This window comes from Polypterus senegalus, chromosome 14 (assembly GCF_016835505.1).
Source record: "Polypterus senegalus isolate Bchr_013 chromosome 14, ASM1683550v1, whole genome shotgun sequence".
In the NCBI taxonomy this organism is placed as follows: domain Eukaryota; kingdom Metazoa; phylum Chordata; class Cladistia; order Polypteriformes; family Polypteridae; genus Polypterus; species Polypterus senegalus.
Window position 1 is genome coordinate 70627544 of NC_053167.1, and position 20207 is coordinate 70647750.

The window sequence follows — 20207 nt, forward strand, 5'->3', positions numbered from 1 at the left end:
CACTCTTTAATTAATATTGTTTTTATCAGTATGCTGCTCCTGGAGTATGTGAATTTCCCCTTGGGGATTAATAAAGTATCTATCTATCTATCTATGAAATAAAGAAAAAAAGATACATTTTGTACATCTATTATTTCATTATGATGATCAGAACACCATGAAAAGAATCCGGGGGATTGTTCTCAACAATAGTATAGAGTTGCAAAATATTATTTTGGAGTTTGCTTATGTTACTGTTAATATTAACATAAAAATTGGTCAGGTTTGATTAGTTATTGCTATTTATTTTCTCCACAGAAATGTTACTACTGCAAAAAGCGTGTGAAGAGAACTGCAGGATGCTGTGTACAGTGTTCACATGGTCGCTGCCCAACATCTTTCCATGCTACTTGTGCACAAGCAGCAGGTGTGCTAATGCAGCCTGATGATTGGCCATTTGTTGTATTTATCACATGTTACCGTCACAAAGGATCCATTACTACACAAGTAAGTGATTATTTAAAAAAATTAATAATTGCACAGTAGAACTAACTCCATGTCTTCTTGTTACAATATGCAGTTTTAATATTTTTATTGTTCATATTCATTATAATAAACATGGGTAGAATAAGTGTGTGTGTGTATATATATATATATATATATATATGTGTGTATATATATATATATATATATATATATATATATATATATATATATATATATATATATATACACACACAGTCAGGTCCATAAGTATTTGAACAGTGACACCATTTTCATAATTTTGGCTCTCTACACCACCACAGTGGATTTGAAATAAAGCAGTCATTATGTGATTGAATTGTACTGACTGTACCTTATAAGCATACCTGAGTGTATATATTTGTTTTAAAATATATATATTTATGGATTTTATGTATTGTGTGTTTATACACTACCCGTCAAACATTTTAGAGCACCTCAGTTGTTCTTCATATTTAATCAGTTTAAATTGAGTGAATGACCTTTATATGGTAAAAACTAAAGCAGTAAACTGCCAAAGGTTTAAATTTAACATTTAGGTTAGCAAAAAGTAAAAAAAATGAAACTTCAGAATATTACAAACAGGCCTTTTACAGGGAACAAATAATAGGTTACAACCTATGGATGTTCTGCAACAATTAAAGTAAATTAAGCTTTGCATGTTGAAGCAACAATTTGCAGAATTGTCCCAAGTTCTGTTGAGTACTTAAACATTTTCTGTCTGCCTTAAGGCAGAGTTGAAACAGACTGTGTTACTACAATCTCTGAAGTATTACCTGGACAATATTACAGTGTAGAAAGTTATAAATAATACCAGGAAAACAGCAATTAACAAATATAATGAGACAGAGCATTACTGCCCTTAGATGTGTAGGCCTTTCATTTGGAGAAATTCCAAAAAAAAAAAAATCAAAGTGTCAATGAGCATGGTGCTCTACACAATCCAAAGGCAATTGGAAACTGGAACAAGCTCCTATAGGAAGAGATCTGGCAGACACAAAGTCACAATCCTATCGGAAGACAAGTTTCTGTGGGTCACCAACTTGAATGGTAGGTACCTGACACCACAGCAGCTTTCAAGCACAGCTTAACATGGTCGAAAAAAGCAAGTCTCAGTTTCTGCTCTGAATAGAAGACTTTGGGCTGCAGTTTTGACAGGGTGAGTGGAAATAAGAAAGCCATTCCTTAGAGGGCATTATAGGGCCTTGAAATACCAGGCAGAGTTGGTAACTTGTACAGAGTGACTGGCATTCTGAATCAAAAGGGTTACTTACAGTATGGCTGTTCTATCAGCAAAAGATATGAAATAAAAAAGTCAAAGAATCCTTAAGTGTACGAAATTTTATTACATTTTTTATTTGTCATTGTTTATTTGTTCTATGCCTTGATTTCATGAAACATTATGACATTAAACTGTGTGCATTTCCATAATAACTGAAAAAACTGAGGTGTTCTAAAGTTTTTCACTGGTAGTGTATGCAGTCATGACTGACTGACTTGTGGCCATTTAAACTTTTGGCCTAGAGCTACTGGAAAACAATAGGTTAATAATGTTCTAGAAATTACCAAAACCATCTGCAGGCTACAGTAGGTGTACGACGTTTTTGGAGGGTGATCCATTCCAAAATTAAGACTGTCAATGCAGGCATACAAATTTGGAATTGGGACTTGCTTTTCCTTCTGGAACCTGCTTATCCGGCATGAGGTCCTGAAGGTTCCTTATTTCTTTACTATTATGGAAGCAACTTGCCAAGATACAAATATACATGTGCTTCTACCAATTTACTCATTTATATTTGCACTTTATTTATTGTTTCCCTGATGGTAACCTCAGCCATATGTCATACTGTCTCCCTTGTGTAAACGATAGTTATTAAAGATGATTAGTTTGCAATGTCTTAAATACAGTTCTGCTAACTTATCTGTGCTCCAAACCGTGGGACAAGAATGAAGTATTACTAAAATAATACGAGTTAGCATTTTTTTCTAGCGATAATGCATATTCTGTATATGTCAGCAATTGTTATTCCAATATAGTTATGATGCAGATACTTAAAATATTTAATTTACATGAGCTCTCACAAGGTTAAAAAGAAAGTGCACACACATTTCCTTGAACCTCCAGCTTTACTCCTTAATGCAATTGTAGAATTCTCTTCATGTAGAGTAGGTGAAAAGGTGAAAATTAGAGCACATAATTTGTATAGGCAAATACTAGGGGAGCTTTTTTATACAGAGCGCGACAGAAAAGAGGGGACAATTTATTTTTAATATATATTTTACTCATTGCAACATTATTTTGTAAGACATTATAACTTTAAATGAAAGTAAGTTAAATTAATATGTTCAAATATAATTTTAATACAGATATTCACCATGTGCCACCGCCCCTCTAACTCCTGCACCACTAAAATCAACAGAGGTTTGCCTGTTGTTTTCTGTTCATAGGGGTTGGGCGATTACATTCAACTAGAGAATGGAGCCAACCCGCAGGCTTGATAGTAAATGATTAGCATAATTGAAACAATAAATTATACTAGGTGGCTTTGCCCCCTGTTCACTTCGCTCGCCAACCCAGCCCTGGCCTGTGCTACGCGCCAGCCACTTCACATTTCTAATGCTCGTGTTGTGAGAAGGGGGGCTGAATGCACCCCAAGGAGATGCGGTCCCTCTTCCAAACCCCCTAAACTGTAATACAATGGGAAACAAATGCAGTTTTTTTTTTTTCTTTCTTTTTTTTTTAACCTCCTCTTTCCTCAATCAGCTGCTGGCTTGCTGCCGTGCCACGTGATCTGCATCTCGCACAGCACTTCAAACATTTAAAAGACTGTACAGCAGCTGTCCTTTTGTCTCACTGCCTTGTCTCTCTTCTCCCCCTTTGATCCTGTTGGTGGTCCCGCTCCCGAGGCGTGCCCTAATGAAGGGGAAGATTTTATGTTGTCTTAATTAAGAGATGGAACTGTCCCCTCTGACTACACACAGAGCTTGATTCACTGCTGAAATAAACTTAACATTTTTTTTAAATGTTTTTATAACATTTCTGCCTCTAAAATCTCCTGTGTATCTTTGCAACTCTGTGACCCAAGCGTGACAGCGTATGTGGATTTCACTTTCACCAAACAGCAAATCTTTTAATTCTCTCAGATACCCCTCTTCGTTGGGACGAAACACTACTTTTCTCTGATGGCAACACGAATTGAACGATCTACAAGTCTCCGACCTAATGTTTAAATCCGAGCAATATATTCAATCTCTTTTCGCTGTTCCGTTATTTCACAAAGTAATAATTTGTTTGCGCTAATGTGATCTTTACTATCATGTTCCTACTTCCTTTACTTCTAACCTGTTCTGCATGTGCATTGCGCCAACGTTTTTGAATTCTTTACAACGTTCTATTTTTCATCTACTCTTTGTCTTTCATTTCCGGCATCAGGCATTTTTAAATCAATTGGCACAAAGTATTGTCTAACAGAATGTGAAAGTGTCTTTCTGAGAAAGTTGCGTCTTATCTCTCTTCCCAAGATTTTTTTTATTATAATAGATAAAAATAACATAAGTTCATATCAAAAAGACAAAAAACCTCTGGTGCACAGGGAAGAAAGAGAAGAAAAACACAGGAGAAGAAATGGGGAAAAGACAAAGGTAAATTTGTCTAACCCTTTAAGGACAGTACTAGCTTGCTTTGGATGACCATATTATTTTATATAGCAACAATGGCATTCACTCTGACTTGAATTCGTTAGGGAAATCAAGGGTAAAACTGAATCTACAAGGGGCAAACTAGTTAAATGTATTTGTATTTTGTCTTGTGTGAGGAATTTTGTAAATGAGGCACATTGTAAATAATATGGCGTTTCATAATAACTAAAACATTGCATTTTTAATAATAATTGCTGACATAATGTGGAAGGAATTATTCTGAAAAATGCAAAACTTTATTATTATTTACAATTCACAATCTATACTAATAAAAGGCAAAGCCCTCACTCACTCACTCACTCATCACTAATTCTCCAACTTCCCGTGTAGGTAGAAGGCTGAAATTTGGCAGGCTCATTCCTTATAGCTTACTTACAAAAGTTGGGCAGGTCTCATTTCGAAATTCTATGCGTAATGGTCATAACTGGAACCTATTTTTCTCCATATACTGTAATGGACTTTAGCTCGATGGCCGTGGGGGGCGGAGCTGCGTGTCACATCATCACGCCTCCCACGTAATCACGTGAACTGACTGTGAACGCAGTACGTAGAAAAGAAGGAAGAGAGCTCCCAAAGAGCGCTGAAGAAACACGCATACAAGCTTATTAATAAGTGCAGCTACTGCGGAAACAAAGCACGGTGTAAACCGTAAGTTTAAATTAAGTTTATGGAAACACTCCCGCTGCTGTTTGTCATGCCTTCGTCGAATACTTTATTCGCGAGATACAAGCTTAATGAGAAGACACGAGGTATAAACGAGACTTTGGATCACTTTGTAACGGAGTTAAAATTGCTGTAGCGAGAAACTTTTAAGTGCCGGGTCTTAGCTAACATTAAATAAAGCCATGGACATCGCAACATCACACAAGAGAGCAGCTCACGTGAACTAACTGAACGCAGTACGAGTGATCACTTCCATGCATCAAACCTGTTCAAAAAACGCATTACACAATTGACAAGCTGGGAAAAGAATATGCTCCGAGCTGAGCTCCACAGCTAACGCGATCTTGCGGAAGCAATTTCGTCACGCTGCCACCAAATACTCGCAGAAAAATCCACAAGTTAATACACACGCTGTCTCTAGAGTTTCTCAACACACAGTGTATTCCTCGCATCCCAGTTATACCCTCTGATCTCCCATTTCAATTCAGATGCCTCCAATTTCCAGTAAGGCTCTGCTGCGCGATGACAAGTAATAAGTCGCAGGGACAGACCCTACAAAAGGTTGCCATTGATTTCAGGCAAGATTGCTTTTCTCCTGGACAACTATACGTTGCATTCTCAAGAGTGAACTCGCGCAGCTTCGTCATATTACAACCAGAGTGCTGAACTGAAAACTTGATATATAAAGAGAACTATAACAATCGTAATAAACGAACAATAAAACAGAGGAGAACCCGTGGATTAAATAAAAAGGCAGCTTCCTTGGCAAAGCAAGGAAAAAGGATGGCTTTATATGTCGTTCGTTTATAAAACAGCGGAGAAGCTGTGTAAAGGCTGTTTCACAAAAAACCAGCGGAGCGCCTTATATGAGCAGGCAGTCAGCTAAAGAAGGGAATCAATAAATATCTATAATCGTAATAAACAAACAAAAAATAGCGTACAAGCCGCGGATTAAATTAAGGAAATGGGTACCTGAACGGTAAAGTAAGTCTCGAAGAGCTACACAATAATTATAACAATCGTAATAAACGAACAATAAAACAGTACAGAACCGCAAAGCAAGGAGAAATGACGGCCTTATATGGCGTTCGTTTATAAAGCAGCGGAAAAGCTGTGTGAAGGCAGCTACACAAAAAAACAGCAGAGCGCCACACTCTGAATGTATTCCTCGCATCACCGTTGTACCCTCTGATCTCCCATTTCAATTCAAATGCCTCAAATTTCCAGTAAGGCGATGACAATTAATAAGTTTCAGGGACAGACCCTACAAAAGGTTGCCATTGAATTGAGGCAACATTGCTTTTCTCCTGGACAACTATACGTTGCATTCTCAAAAGTAATCTCAGTGCACAGCTTGGTCATATTACAACCGGAGTGCTGAACTGACAACGTGGTATACAAAGAGATCCTTAACAGATAGTTATTGGTATATTTTCCCTCAGTTTAAAAGGTTTTCTTTTCTTCTTAATAAAAATTTAAAAGCAGTTCTTTGTCGCTGAGCTAGGGATTTTGCTATATACAGTATGTACAGTGTATATATATATATATATATATAGAAATATGTGTGTGTGTGTGTGTGTGTGTATATATATATATATATATATATATATATATATATATATGCTTAAGAGGTTTCTTTTATAAATCTTTGTAAGTGTGGCCTTTTGATGAATGTGGTCACACACCGTGACATTGTGTAGTCCTATAAATCAGATTGAATGCAGTACAAAATAGAAATATCTTGACATGGAAACATTATCCAGTGTGCAGTATGCAAGGATATAATAATTTACTGTGTAAGCTACTGTTTTAGAGTGTGGTTAATTCAAATGTTTTCAGCACAGTATCTACTTACTAATTTATTATTTTTTTAAGTAGCACATGCTAAGGCACTGTTTATTGCTATTAAATGATTTAAGTGTATCTTTTTTTTCCCCCTTTGGTTTAGCGCAATAAGGCAATCATGCAAGAATTGTCAGTAGGACAGAAAGTTATCTGTAAACACAAAAATGGCCGATATTACCAATGTGAAGTTGTCAAGCTTACAAAGGAAACATTTTATGAGGTTAACTTTGATGATGGTTCCTTCAGTGACAACCTTTTTCCAGAGGATATTGTGGTAGGTTAACTATTTTCGTTTGAATTGTCCATACTTTATTTTTTTGTATCTTGGGCTAACTTTTGTTTAACAAGTAAAGTCATAATTGAAGGATCACATGTCAGAGTGTGTGAGTGTTTTTTGTTTGTATGTTTTTTTTATGGTGATTTGGATAATTTCTGTGTTTAAAATGTGTGTATTCAAACTAGCAGAATATTTTAATTTCACCAAAATTAACCGTGTTTTGCTCTTTGCAATGCAAGTAAAAGCTCCCTGATAGTGTAGTTTGCTAATGAGCTATGTTCACAGAATTCCAGGTCATAACTTATTAATATTAAGGCATCAGTGGTGATCAAAAGTGATGATGCCAAAACTGTAAAAGTTGTTTTTGAAAAATATATAGCAATTTTTAAACTTTACTTAACCAAACAATGTGTGGGGCTGTGCAGAGTTTTCAAAAGTTCACATCATCTCATCAAATTATTGATGTTTAATACCTTTGTATGGGTTGAATATGGGTTGAGAGATGTTTGTAAATTATGAATAATTAGCTTCTCTACAGATGTATCGCAGAAAGTGTCTACCCAGGGTTGTTGGGGAATGGTGCATGGGCAGGAGTTAGTTTTGTTTCTCAGAGATTGCTGCAACTCAGAACACATAACGGTATCCGGTAATGTTATTGTAATGATTTAAAGATGATTCGTTCCAAGTTCATTTAAAATTGCTACAAATTACAATGTGTTATTGGCACACATCTCTTAAATTAGATCTGCCTCGTAAAATGAATTTGAATAAATGCCTACCAGCAAGAAAGTAGAAGTTACTAATTAAGTACTTTTACACACTTGAACATGGCATCCTCAGTAGTTCTCCTCATACCATCTTGGGAACAAAAAAGGTGACTTGGTATGTATTCTATAAAAAAAATGTAACTTCTTACATATTTTGCCTTTTCTTCTCGTTCATGCAAACGACAATGCTGCATAAAGCGCACAATGCTGAGTGTTGATTGGTATTGCAAGCTTGAAGTGTACAATATGCACACATAAGGACAATGGCACTGGTCTTTCTAGTTCTACAGTCCATGAATATAAGCCATATCTGGAAATGCTATGCCTTCAGGTTACTTTGAGCATTTGTCTTGATCCTGAAAAAGTTTATAAACTATATCAGCCAATAAAAACTAAAGGAGAAAACTCATCAAACCTGGTTAAGACCTTGAAATACAGACACTCTGATTTTATACCAAGAGTGAGTTTCAAATTATGTTAATGTTTTATTAAAAACTAGTATTTTACTGTTTGTTAAAATGTTCTTACTGTTGCTGTTATTTTTGCTTGAGATAACTGGCATTTGGTTTCTCTATATGCAACTATATCTGACAGTAATGAGTCTGTTAAGCCTATGCTGCATGCATTAATACTGTATGACTAAGTGCTAAATTATGTTACTGTTGAAGCATCCTTACTGTTTAGTCAATTTTCACCACAATATAATGATAGTGTTCTAAGCAGACATTTAGAAATGGCAATAGTTTTTACTGTTAGGGGTGAGTAAACTCCATAGATTTCGCTTTGCAGTGAGTTTGGCAAAATCGCAGAAATGTAACTTTGCCAAACTCTGCGAAATGGGCTGGAAAAGAGCTGAATTATTTTGGAGTAAATTGCATTTAGGGCTATGAGAAGTGTCTGCCAGCTAACTATGCAATCTGAGCTATGAGGCAGTAGTGTTAAGCACTGTACCACCATGCCTCAAACAGCAAAAGACGGGGATGGAACAAATGGATAAAATTAAATGCAACAAATGCCCACAAACTAGCAATAAGTAAATAAAACATAGATCATTGCACTCACGGAGTTCCAGTGTTGGGATACACATTGGCCAGGCCACCAAGCAGTGGTGTGGGACTGGCTCATTCCATTGTTTGAAGTCACATCTCAGAGTGCAGTTGGAATGTCTTTATTTTAGTTCCACTCCACTTCTGCTTTGTTCTTTTTTTTCTTCCATCAAGAGGAAAGACAACAACTTAGAAATAATAATAAATCTTTTTTTATTATTAATAATTCACGGTGTATCATTCTAAATCATGGAGATGGTGTGCTCCTTTAAGGCTTGTTTTGAGATCCTTGCTGGGAACATGGCTAATTATGCATTCAAATTAGCCATGTGGTGCTGGTAATGTTGCTTATCTGTAGATACTCATTATGCTCTGCTAATACAGGGGTTCCCAACCTTTTTCATGCCAAGGCCCCGCTTAGTAACTTACCTTAGGCTGAGGACCCCTTCCGTATCACTATCCAAAAATGACATATCATTCTCTTTAATAAAACCCCTGTGTGCGTCCATGTGTCCGTGTGTGTGTCTTTTGGTGAAGTACGCATGCGTGAGGCTTGGTGCGACACGCACGACCGGCATCGTGGACACACACACACTGGAAGCTGCGCACACAGTGAATGGCGTAGCCGCACGATAAGCAAATAAAGGACATCATTGCTGGGGAGACCGTGGATGCACACACACTGGAAGCTGGGCACACAGTGAATGGCGTAGCTGCGGCCGTGCATGATAAGCAAATAAAGAACAGCATTGCTGGGGAGAGTGCTGATTGGGTAGTCGCGGCCGCGCACATAAAATCCATTGCTGGGGAGACGCCACACATACTGCCCCGTGCATGTTTACTAACTAACTATCTACTAACAACATGCCACCCAAAAAAAAAAAAGACGTCAAGTAGGACAAAAGACACAGACACTCAAATCGTATATAAGCAACATTTCCTGGAAGAACGGTCAGCTTAGCAAGTAAACATCACCAAAAGAAAGGCTGAAAGACAAAGAAAAATACAAGCAAATAGATCGATTGTAAAAAAGAAAATGAGCGTCAGAATATTCCCCTTATTGATTTGGCTCTATCCTCTACTAATTTACCCTTTACCATGAGAAGGCGATAATTTCCAGTTACATTAGCCTAACAATTAATAAAGCTCAAGGACAAACCTTAGAAAAAGTTGCCATTTACTTGCCAGAACCAGTATTTAGCCACGGTCAGTTATATGTTGCATTATCAAGAGTCAGAAGTTTTACAGATGTTGTTGTCAACGTTGTCGATGGTCCGTCCTGAACAGAGTGTTTACAAAAAATGTTGTCTATAATGAAATTTTATTGAAAAATTTCCTGAGGTAAAAAAATAAAAACATTTTCCTAAATATCTTCTTCAGATATTGTGTATTACAGATTGTTATAAAGTTTTACACTAAGGCAATATTAATTATACTTACTGTATTGTCATATACATTTCTATTTTATTTTTAATATTATTTTACTTTAGGCTTCTTGCAAAAATATTTTTAACAAAAAAAATTAAGACAACAAACAGAATGAGGTCAAGGTCCCTTGCCATTTAATATAGACTGTTCCTAATAATGTTTATGCAATACTTTTCTAGCGTCCGTTATTGTAACGGGCTTAATGTCTAGTCTATAATAATCTGCTATACAGACCTACTTCCTGTTAAGTTTGTTCACTCTAGGTTGCAGCTAGCTTAGAAAAATCTCAAATCATTTTCCATATTTAGATGTGTTTTGTTTTTAGTTTTCACTACTTTCAGTGCAGAAAAATCTGCCTCACACAGGTATGTTGTAAATGTTAAGATGCATCGGATGGCTTTTTCGCTCAACACTGCTCCAAAATTCTGACACGAGAATGGCAGAAAATTGCATCTTCAAACTTCCATCATTGGCTATTTCAATTAATTCCACTTATGACCTCAAATCAAGACAATCCTCCTCAGTTTTGGACTCCGATGGATTTCTGATGCATTTTAAACGACAGTTGTCCAGGTCTGGGAAATAGTCACTTCCTTCCAGGTGTGTCAGACGTGACAATATTATAGGTAGGATAATGTCTGCAGGTGCATTTAATGTTGCAGGTTTCTGGTGAAGGAATGGAAACATTACAGTATTTTCTTTAGCTTTTTCTCCCAAAGTCCAATTTTTATTTATTTTTGTTTTTATAAATTCACAAACTTTATCTTGCAAATTAATAATGCTGTCATCGCTGCCCTGAATGCTCTTATTCAAGCTATTTAAAAGATGAAATATGTTGGGTAAATGCGCAAGCTTCAGAACCCACAACTGGTTGTCAAAACAGCTCTCAAATGAAAGTTCCTAAACAAGAGAAATTCACGCAGCTGTTGGCAGAGATCAAACACCCGTTGTAAAGTTGCCCCAGAAGACATCCACCAGTCCTCAGAATGCAGCATTAGCTTTTTAAAACTGGTGCTCATGTCACTGCACAGTTTGGCAAACAGCCTGCATTTAAGAGGATGTGCTTTGATGTTATCTGCAACTTTAACAATGTCTTGAAGCACTTGTTGCAATTCATCCTTCATTCCTTTAGTAGTGACAACTGCTTCTCTGTGAAGCATGCAGTGTGAATCTACAGCATCTTGAACTTTGGCCTTTATTAATGCAGCAACTCCACTATGTTTGCTGGTCATGGCAGCTGCTCCATCCATACAGATACCCACATAAACGTGTTGTGTATGAACGTGTCCAAAATTTGAAAAATATACAGATCTGTTGTCTTCCCCTGAATTCTTTGAAGAAAAAAAGCTCTTCATCAAGCTTTTCTTCTCCAGTACATATGACAGAGACAATAAGTGTTAGCTACATCTGTGCTTTCGTCCAACTGCAACGCAAACCAAGGGCTGCTGTTTTACCTGTTCCAGTAATTGATCTGTTACATCCTCAGATACGTCATATATCTGTCTACACATTGTCTTGTCTGACAAAAAGGACAGTGTCAGTTTTATGGGCAGCTTCCTCACCAAACAATTCCCAAACTACAGCATGTCTTTGGTCAACAGCAATATTAGATTTTCTCCAACTGTGAGTTTTCTTTAATCCTGCAATGCGATACAATTCCTTAAATACCCTCTCTGAAATTGTTGCTTGCTTTGTGAAAGTGCTTGTTTTTTTCACAAGCAGTACTGCTTTCCTTTGGAAGAAGTCAACAGTTCCCAACGTCATCTGGATGCTGCTGTTCTTGATGTCGTTTCAATTTAGGCGGCTTTAGGCATTTGTTAGACATAATTTCCTGATAAAAGAATGCATGTGGGGTAATCAAGTCCATCTTTTTTTCTTAGCTATCGCAATTCCGAAGTCTCTGTATATTAGGCTTCATACTTTCTAGATTTAGACTTTGCTTTAGAATATGACTCATTTGATGAATTTAAAGCAGTACAAGATGAGTTTTCTTCAGAATGTTTCCTTTTTAAAAATGGTCCAATATATTTTTTGGTGTTCTTTAAAGAAACATGAGTATTTTTCTTTTCTTTTTGGCATATATGTCTTTGTTGTAAAATCTGTTAATGCTGTACTGCTATTTCTATTGAATCCTTACCATGTATTCCCTTCGGTTCTCTGCACCAATTTGTCTATAAACTTCTGGTCTTTAATTAATCTCATCAGTTTATTTGCATTTTATCCAGTTTTGTTCTTTTTTTATTTATTATAAGTAATGAACAGATAGTGTCTGCTGCTAAGATGACATTGTTTTCTTTGGCCAGCAGCATTTCTGCATTTTTCAATAAATTCCACCATTCTGGTTTTTGAACTAGTGCATATGAACAGTTGTCCTTGTCTTCATTAACACCCTGAAGTGTAGATAAGTTCCATTGCATGTCTAGATTATGTCTTGGAGTTTATTCTCTCAAAATAGAATGTACATTGCACATTGGTGTTTAAGCATACATGCTGTTTAAAAAAAGTTACATTTCTTATAAGAGCATGAGATACTATATTTTTAACTGATCACACTCCAATACTCAATCCTTGGGGAAAAGTGGTGTATGGCGTCTCAAGAAACTCATCATTCCAGGTCACTCTGCCAAGGTGGCGTTGAAAGCTCACTTTACCTACCATCACTGCCATGTGCTTTGCTTGTAAGTTGTATATGTTGTGTTGTTTGTTGCATAAGAAAAAGTGCATAAAATTTTTAGCTGGTTATTTTTGTTGAACTTTAAATTGTATGATCTTATATATTTTTACAGAGTCGTGATTGTGTACATCTAGGACCCCCTGAAGAAGGTGAAGTAGTCCAAGTAAGATGGACAGATGGTTTAGTGTATGGTGCTAAATTTGTCGCAGCACATGTCATTCAAATGTACCAGGTAAAATCCTTAAATGGAATGCTTTCAATACTTATTCACATTCCCAGTTGTGGAAAACTCTTTGAGTCAGGGAAATGTATAATATTTTAGAAAAGAATTTGACAGAAATTGTTCTCTATAGTCTTATCATTTGAGTTTGCTCTTCTTAAGTGAACAAGATATTTGCTTTAGCTCAGTAATTCACTTAAAATAGTGAGTTTTGCATCCAGTAACTGCTGTGCTTGGATTCTGTTGTAGGTGGAGTTCGAAGATGGATCACAACTATCAGTCAAGCGAGATGATGTTTATACTCTAGAAGAAGAATTACCTAAACGAGTCAAAACAAGATTGGTATGTTGTGCAGTCAGCTTTTATTATAAACTGCTTTTGTTCTTATTCTTCATTCTCATTTTGCCTTCCATTGGACCCTTCCTACATTTTGGGGAGCAAATTTGTCAGCTTGTGATGGCAAGGGAAAGAATGTCAAAAAGGAAAATGTAGCTTTGGCTTTGACTGAAGTTATTACTGCCATATCAGTATTTAGAAACTTGTGGACACGAGAGGGGTCAGAACTGGTATATGTTAGATTTGGAGGGTTTTGATACAAAACTATAGTTTGATCATTTATAATGTTGATGATGGTTTTCATTATCTTTTACTTATCTGTTCACAAGAACCTCTAAGAAGAAATAACACATTTGAGGTGCACTGTTTATATCAGAAAATGCAAAGCGATTGGGCAGTATTTGCAGGCATTTGGTATCCTTAATGTTTAAGACTATGATCATATTTTTTTTCCAATTGCACACAGAGTTAGTGTTGTACACCGTATTGATTTTCATCGTAGAGATGGTGACAACTGCATAAATGATGACATAAAATTTGTTAGGTGTGAAAATTTCTAGACAATTGTAAAGCTGAGGTCACATTTAAGTCTTATATGTCTGCATCATATTTAGAACTAGTTATGAAACTGGTCTAATCTAATCGGAGCAGTTCCAATTCCTTGTTTTTTTGTTGTTGTTTAAAGTTCTATTTAAGGGTCAGATATGAATGGGGGCAAACAAAAAAAAATGATCTTCTATGTGAACATGTTTAGTCTCAGAAATTTTACTTACATCAGTTAAATGGGTAAATTTTGTTTTAATTATATGTGTTTCAATTTGATCACTAAATACAAGTGCTTTATTTACTTTCTCATGATAGAACTAACAGGAAATTATAGGGTTTTGATTTTTTGCTCCTAAGAAGTAAGTTCTTTTTTTAGTAGTTTTGTGAATAGTATGAGAATAGTACATAAACATTTTGCTTTTTAGAACTTCAGTAGGATGAGATAGTTAAGATAAAACTCTGAATTAAATGTGAGAGAAGCCCATTTGGCATTGACAGATCACCTGTTTTGTTGGTTAGCCATTTATGTAGAACTTAATTCAGTGCCTTTGGAGTGTTTCAACTCTGTAACCAGTATTCTTGATAAGAAAAAACTAGAAGATAATCAGGTATAAATACATTAAGAATTGTGAATAAGTTAAATATGAACAATAATTAGTTATGCAAGAGAATGCAAACATTTTTAACAGACAAGTAATTGAAAAGAGAAAATTGCTGTTTATATTAACATTTTGACCTCCTACAGAAGATAAGATGCAGTTTTTTTGTGCAACATTTATGTATACAAAATGCAAGATTCCTTTTTTTTAGCCTTGCTTCGAATTCTTAACACAAGAATGACCAGAGCCTACGTGAAAACTCGTAAATCCGGCCCACCTTACCTCTCCATCAGCGTCTTTTGTCCTGTAAATGTATCAATAAGCAGCAAGCAGCTTTGTATCCCATCCCCACCGCCGCAGTTCAATTCGCAAAAAAGTCAGTGCTCAGTGTAAATCTTCGAGTGAAGTGTTGAAACTTTATAGGGTAAATAAGTACATTGGCATTTGGAATACATACAGTACATTTCATGTGTGTTCCGTGTCAACAACAATCTATGTAAAAACATTGTTAACACAGAAACGTATTTCATGTTTTAGTAATAATTGACAAAATGTAGACATGAAATGTATAATGTGTGAAGCCTGAAATACAAATACGAAATAAACACTTTCACAAAAGGTACAATTATAACAAAATATGTGCACTTTTATAACCGAAGACAAAAGAAAGTAGGTTACAGTGGGCGGTTGATACGACACCTTGCATGTTGAAATGCTAAGAACTGCTGACTTCCATAAAAACTTACATTTCATTTGCGTCTGTAACAGCTGCACTACTGACATCCACAATTATTCCCAATAAAGTACACGTCTTTATCTGAAAACCGCGTCAGATCAGGGGTTTGGATGTGCAGGGAGGTGTTGTGGGAGCCTGAACTTGAGTGAGAGAATAAAACTGAAAAAAAAAAAACGTAACTTTGACAAGCACTATAAATTTACAGCTGCTCACCTGTCTGTACTATTCTGTCCTCTGCATCTCCTGGAGTTCAAAAGACATGCCAACATGCAGAAGTCATGAGAACACTGGCCAAGATCGGGGAAAAAAACAAATGCAGTCACTGACTACAACCACATGAAGGTATGCAATAAATATAATGTTGCATTAGTGCAACAACATTTTATGTCAGGTATATGTCATATATATCTAAGTCTCTTTTTTTGTTAGTGCGGCTTTGACATCATGGATCAGACGGTACATACTAATTCAGTATGAGCAGGAACACTCAATAATAAAACTGAATAAAAAAAATTAACATCCACAGTCATTTTTAGTCACACACACCACTCACATCTATGTCCAAAGTTTTCCCAGTCCCAGTCCGTGCACAACATCTGACGCGGTTTACAAATAAAGAGGGGGTATAACAAAATAAGTTTGTTTGTTATACCACGTCTTTATCTGAAAACGACGTCAGATCGGGTGGTTGGTGTTGGATGGTGGGAGCTTGAACGCAAGTGAAAGAATAAAACCGAAGAAAACAATGCTAACTTTGACAAGTGCTATAAATTTACAGACGCAAATCAAATGTATGTTTTTATTGTACAATATTAACAATAAGAGCAGCTCACTATTCAAAATGGTAAATGATATGGAAACCGTAACCTCTTGATTGAATGGGAGCAGTTCTTAGCATTGCACCATGCAAGCTGTTGTATCAACCGCCTACCATAACCTGCTTTCTTTTTACTTCGGCTAAATTCTTGAATAAAAAGTGCACTTGTTTTGTTATACTTGTCTCTTCTGAGAAAGTCTTTATTTCATATTTGTATTTCAGGCTTTACACGTTATACATTTCATGTCTGCATTTTGTCAATTATTTCTAAAACATGAAAAACGTTTCTGTGTTAACAACGTTTTTCCATAGATTGTTGTTGGAATGGATCACACATGAAATGTACTATATGTATTCCAAATGCCAATGTACCAAGATATACACTGAGCACTGAGAAACTTCTTTGCGAATTAAACTGCGGCGGTGGGCAGGGGGGATGGGATACCAGGCTGCTTGCTGCTTATCAACACATTTACAAGACAAAAGACGCTGACGGAGAGGTGAGAAAGGATTTAAGGTGGGCCGGATTTACGAGTTTTCTCGTAGGCTCTGGTAATTCTAGTGTTAAATACAGTGATAGTTTTAACAAATTCAGATTTAAATTAGATAATGTACTGTATTGATTGGCATTTTTGAATTAAAAAAAATTAGTGTAGGGACACCAATTAGATATATACAAACACTGATAAAATACATTTTCATTTTTCATACAATTTAATATAGGGCTTGCTTCCAACTAATGTGTCCCTTAAGCTTTTTCTAAGCAGTGTTTTAAAACTTGCATATGCTGAGACTTCATTTACTATAACAGGTTAATACTATTTAAGAGTCTGATTTGTAATAATCACAAAATAAAAATGCAATTTAGTAACAAGAAAAACCCTCCATGCACCTTTGGTGACAAATGTTTTTTAAATTTTCTTGAAATGTTTACATTTTTGTTGGAATGAACCATTAGCCATTGTAGGTTCCAGTACTGAGATTGATTGCCAAAAGTAAAAAAGATACAATATCTTCTTTTTACTTATAACTTTTGTTTCTTGTCCTTTTCAGTCATTTGCCTCAGACATGCGATTTGATGGGATATTTGCAGATAAAGAATTTAAGCAAGAAACCAAGCGGCAGCGTGTTATAAACTCAAGGTATCGAGGTGACTATATAGAACCTGTAGTTTACCGAGCCATAATGGAGTAAAACTGTTACTCCCAAAAGAAGAAACTTGATGCCAGAATTTGTCCACAAATACAGAGCCCAAGAATGGGTTGCCTTCTTAATTTAAATTATTTGCTTTAATGTGTTGAAGGACTTGAACAAAAATAAGCAAAAGAAAAAAAAAACTCTACTTTTGTGACATGTACTAATACAGTAGTATTGGCCAGCATTTAAAAACAAATAGCTGTACAGAAGTAAAAGCTCATCATATACCCTTTTGCCCTTGGCTTCCTCTTGAAGTGTTCTGTAACTGGGATATCTGCAGCCACTGAACTTTTTCATGTTTTTCTCATGGTAGAATAGACTTGTTCACACATCTTGAAACAGAACATATCAATTGTGGTTTTGAATGAGAGACTTGCATCACAAGAGAAAACCAGAAAAAGCAAAACTCTGCTTTCTACTGAAAGAGAAAACATAAAGAAGAATGCAACATATTTGGAGAATGCTTCAATGTGTAGTTAAAAGGAAAACAAAAGTGCCATTCTTAAACGTTTTGGAGTCCGCTTCTTTCTATGCAGATTCAAAGATTTTTATCATCCTGGGGGCTTTCAGCCTGATAGTGTTAAGTAACATTCATTCTAAGAACATTCAATAAAATTTTATTTCTGGTCAGCAGATGGTGCTCTTGAAATGTTGGCCTGTACCGAAACCTGGAAATCTTTAAGTAAAACTGTACAGGTTCACTTGTGAAAAATGTACTGGTAGTGTTCATGAGTCAGTATGTTTGGTTTTATATGTTTCACCAGTTTTTTTTTTTTGTTTTTTTTTTTGTGCTGTTTCCATTTTTAGACAAAAATGCAAACATTTGGTTCTTATTTTCTTACTTGGAACTTGTACATCAAATCATTTGATTAAATTTATTTAACTTTGGTTTAAACATGTTGCTGAAGTAGCTTACTGGTAAAACTCCAAAATTTATGTATGTATATATTTATAATATTTGTTATCAGAAATGGGTTTTGTATATGAACTTGATTATCATTATTGTTTGTGTCCTGCCTGCTTCCCTGCATATGTGTAAGTTCAAAGCTTCAATAGTCCATATTGAAAATGCTCTTAAAAAAAAAAAAGTGCATCCGTGGTGGAGAATGCCTTTTTTGAAAATGAGACCCTTCAAAGTGCACTGTCATTTTTAGCACTTAAACTGAGTGTAGTGAAACAGTTTTGTGTAGAAGTTAAGGGGTATGTATTTCTGCAAACTATTTCAGTGGGTACTCAGTTTTCCTACATCATCATTTAACTGTGTCCTTAAAATATCCATTCATTTGTTTATGACATTTAGGTAACATGAGGTGTTTGTTAGTCTTTCAGGTGCACTTGTCACCCACCAACATTGTTTTTATATTCATATGATATATGTTGCAATGTCTCAAATACTAAATTGTATATATTTATTTAACTTGTTAAATAACTGAGCAATCTTTTCCCAGCACCATATCGTGTCTTTCCTCTTTAAAAAGCAGTATTGTTGGCAGTTTTATAATGTTATTTAAAATTTGCTGATATTAAGTCTTCATAAGTGCAGCTTTACATCACTTCTTCAGTTGTGTAAAAATCAGCTGTGACCAGAGGACAATAACATTGTTTCATAAAATATGGACTGATAGCAATATGATTATGATTTTTCTTGATTTTTGATGAGTATAATTCATTGGCGTCAATGCCTCCACTGTGTTATACCTGCAAACCTTAATACAGTCCTTATGGGTAAAAACATATTTGATTGACCTTTGGTTTTATAGCACAAATACCTGATGATTAAGCACACCTTTGTTTGTGTAAAGTAACACAATGCCATTGGAATTAGAATTCATACTTGTAAGGGCGCATTCTTAGATTGTAATGTGGCATATTTGATAATGAACAAATATTAGTTAAATATTGGTTGTGAAACTTGGTGTTGGTGAATTTGAAAATAGAAGAATTTCTGAAGACAGAAGCATTAAATGTTTGCAATTACAAAATAATTCAAAATTACCTTGATCAAAAAGGCGAAACCTTCAGTTTTTATACCAGTAAGTGTCTATCTTCTATGTACAGACTTCACATGTATGATGTAAATGAGAGACATGACATGTTTTAATTTTTTGCACACTGCACTGCTACTGAGCATTAACCACAGATGGGTCACTTGGTTTCAGCACTAAAGATTTTATACCGTTTAAAACATTCCAGTTTGACCAGAAAATGTTTACATATGTTAGCAAGGAAAATTATTTTGTTATGTTCTGCTAAACATGAAGTTGTGTTTTTTTATGATTTTAAGTTAAATGATGAAGCGAAATGCAGAACCCTGTTATTGCTTTTGGGACCTGTGAGAGGAAGCCACTCATCAAACCCAAGCTATGTTACAGCATGTAAGAACATTTAGTTGCTTTCATGATTTTCCATTTTATGTTAGATACTTTCATTATTGACATTTATTTGAATAAAAATTAGTATGTACGTTTGCCATTAATGTTTTAAAGTAATTTCTTTGCTCAAGCCTAATGTTGAAATAAAAATCATTATTTGTGATTAGTTGCTGGGGGAAAAAACTAAGGTGAAACTATTGCATGTAGTCATTATAAACCATGTTTTTTCATGTTTATTTGACCAAATTTAAAAGGTGCTCTTTTGAAATTTCACATCCAGTGGTTGTTTCTTGATTGTGCTCATCTGTGGTAGAGGCAATGGTCTGTTCACTCCTCCTACTTCACAGCCTTCAAATGGGTTGCTGTTTTACATCACTTCTCAATTTCTCTTATGATATAATCATTCACTTTATTGTAGCTCCTTATTTTACCTTATCATGCTTTATCACAGCAAATTAACTTAAATGGTCTTTGCAAGTTTCAC

At 35.5% G+C, this 20207-nt stretch overlaps 1 protein-coding gene across 2 annotated transcripts in view; it reads left to right on the forward strand.

Moving 5' to 3' along the window:
* The window catches only part of kdm4aa (lysine (K)-specific demethylase 4A, genome duplicate a), a 90246-nt gene extending 70419 nt beyond the window's left edge, over positions 1-19827 (forward strand). For both annotated transcript variants that reach the window (XM_039734541.1, XM_039734540.1), the window contains exons 18-22: positions 298-486; positions 6812-6982; positions 13013-13132; positions 13370-13462; positions 17208-19827. In XM_039734541.1, coding sequence (XP_039590475.1) covers positions 298-486; positions 6812-6982; positions 13013-13132; positions 13370-13462; positions 17208-17348 — 714 coding nt within the window. In that variant the 3' untranslated portion in view covers positions 17349-19827. The remainder of the gene's footprint in view (positions 1-297; positions 487-6811; positions 6983-13012; positions 13133-13369; positions 13463-17207) is intronic.
* Positions 19828-20207: the final 380 nt, after the last annotated feature.